Raw genomic sequence first — 1,705 nt, forward strand, 5'->3', positions numbered from 1 at the left:
ACAACTGTCAGTACCCTGAGGCACTGAATAATGATAATATGTGTCCCAAATAAGAGAGACCCAAGGCAAATCCCTCCTATTTAAGAAGTTATGCAAATGCTTGAGCAAAAGTGCCATGTTCTGCACCCCCGGGTTCAAAATTCCCAAACCACCTTTGTTCTTAGGCCTACAAATGAGATCCCAAGCAGCCAAGGATGGAGCTGGCTCATCCCTATGCTTTCTCCATAAACACTGCCTCTGAATTCTCTCCAGTTGCTTTAAAATTCCAGCAGGTGCCAGCAAACTACCAAGATAAAAAAATTGGCATGGAGGACAGAGCAGAATTCAGGAACTGGAGTCTCTCCCCTTGATTAAGAAAAGAGGAGCTAGCTGTCATCCTTCTCTCCATACAATCCACAAGTGGCATAAAATCCACCATTTTAGGCCTTGTAGTGCCAACAGGTAAGCCAAGATATGTGAAAGGCATTTTACCCACTTGACAACCAAAAGCAGTAGCCAACTCAATGATAGCATCCTCATCAACATTTATGGGAATCATAGAAGACTTGTGGAAGTTAACAACTAGCCCTATTGATCTTGAGAGCACTTGCAGCATGTCCTTCAAAGCCAAGAGTTGCATTCTATCTGCTGGTAAGATACTGAGAGTATCATCAGCATATTGCACAATGGGATAATCCTGGTCATGGCATGGAATTGGCAATTTCAAAATTCCCCTCCTGAACATACATTCACCACTGTTTGTAGAAGATCAGCAGCAATAACAAAGAGTAAAGGTGAGAGACAGTCTCCCTGTCTAACCCCCTTTTTACGAAGGAACTGCCTACCAGGTACACCATTTAGAAGGACTGACGATGTCCCAGTGGAAAGAAGCTGTTTGACCCAGAGAATCCATTTCTGATTGAAGCCTTTGTATTTAAGAATCTGCAAAATGGTTTCATGCTCAATTGAGTCAAAAGCCTTTTCAAAATCCAGCTTAAGAATCACAATAGGCCTCTTAGATTGATGGCACTGATGCAAATATTCCAGGGACCAGCCAATGCAGTCCTGGATAGTCCTGCTCTTTATAAAGCCATATTGATTTTTATGTATGCATGCCATAATTATCTTTTGGAACCTATTTGCAGCCATGTTAGGCAGAAACTTAAGACCCATCCCAGTCAAGGAAATTGGTCTATAATCACCAATCCCTTCAGGGTTCAATTTGGGCTCAGAGTGATATAAGAGCCATTGATATTTTCCAAATTTGCAGTACCAGAATGAAAAGCCTCAGCCAACTCATAGAAATCATGACAAATAATGTGCCAGCACTTCTTAAAGAACAATCCATTAAAACCATCAGGACCAGGTGCTTTGTCTATGGGCATAAGTTTGACAGTGTCATCCATTTCCTCCTTAGTGAAGGGTTCAGTAAGAAAATCCAACCCTTCAACTGGCTTAAGCAACTTGCTGAGATCAAAACCCATGACAATTCCATTAGAGACTCCCATTCTATTCTTGAAACAGTTCCAAATGATGCCCTCCATCTGAGAGTGATTAGAGACAATTGTCCCATCAGTGTCCTTCAAGGAAGCAATAGAGTTTCTTCTATGCCTCTCAGTGGCCATAGCATGGAAGAATTTGGTATTTTCACCAGCAACTTTAATATATCTAATTGTGCACCTCTTTTTCCAATAAACAAACTGAAGATGTAAGAGCTGTTCCACAT

General features: G+C 41.4%; 1 protein-coding gene across 1 annotated transcript; it reads right to left on the reverse strand.

Moving 5' to 3' along the window:
- Positions 1–211: 211 nt before the first annotated feature.
- LOC141027734 (uncharacterized) lies at positions 212–1,152 on the reverse strand. The gene is made up of 3 exons (XM_073505030.1): positions 851–1,152; positions 476–734; positions 212–283 (listed from the first exon to the last, which is right to left on the reverse strand). Exons 1-3 carry the CDS (start codon positions 1,150–1,152, stop codon positions 212–214), a joined length of 633 nt encoding a protein of 210 aa, XP_073361131.1.
- Positions 1,153–1,705: the final 553 nt, after the last annotated feature.

The sequence above is a fragment of the Aegilops tauschii genome, chromosome 1, assembly GCF_002575655.3.
Source record: "Aegilops tauschii subsp. strangulata cultivar AL8/78 chromosome 1, Aet v6.0, whole genome shotgun sequence".
Taxonomy (NCBI): Eukaryota; Viridiplantae; Streptophyta; class Magnoliopsida; order Poales; family Poaceae; genus Aegilops; species Aegilops tauschii.

Bases quoted from the DNA above. Each gene is read 5' to 3' on its own strand.
- LOC141027734 (XM_073505030.1), bottom strand. From the start codon at position 1,152: ATGGGTCTTAAGTTTCTGCCTAACATGGCTGCAAATAGGTTCCAAAAG. The intron at 735-850 runs GTCAGTCCTTCT...TTCTACAAACAG, and splicing joins CTTCTTTCCACTGGGACATC to TGGTGAATGTATGTTCAGGA. The intron at 284-475 runs GTGGGTAAAATG...TTATCTTGGTAG, and splicing joins CTACTGCTTTTGGTTGTCAA to TTTGCTGGCACCTGCTGGAA.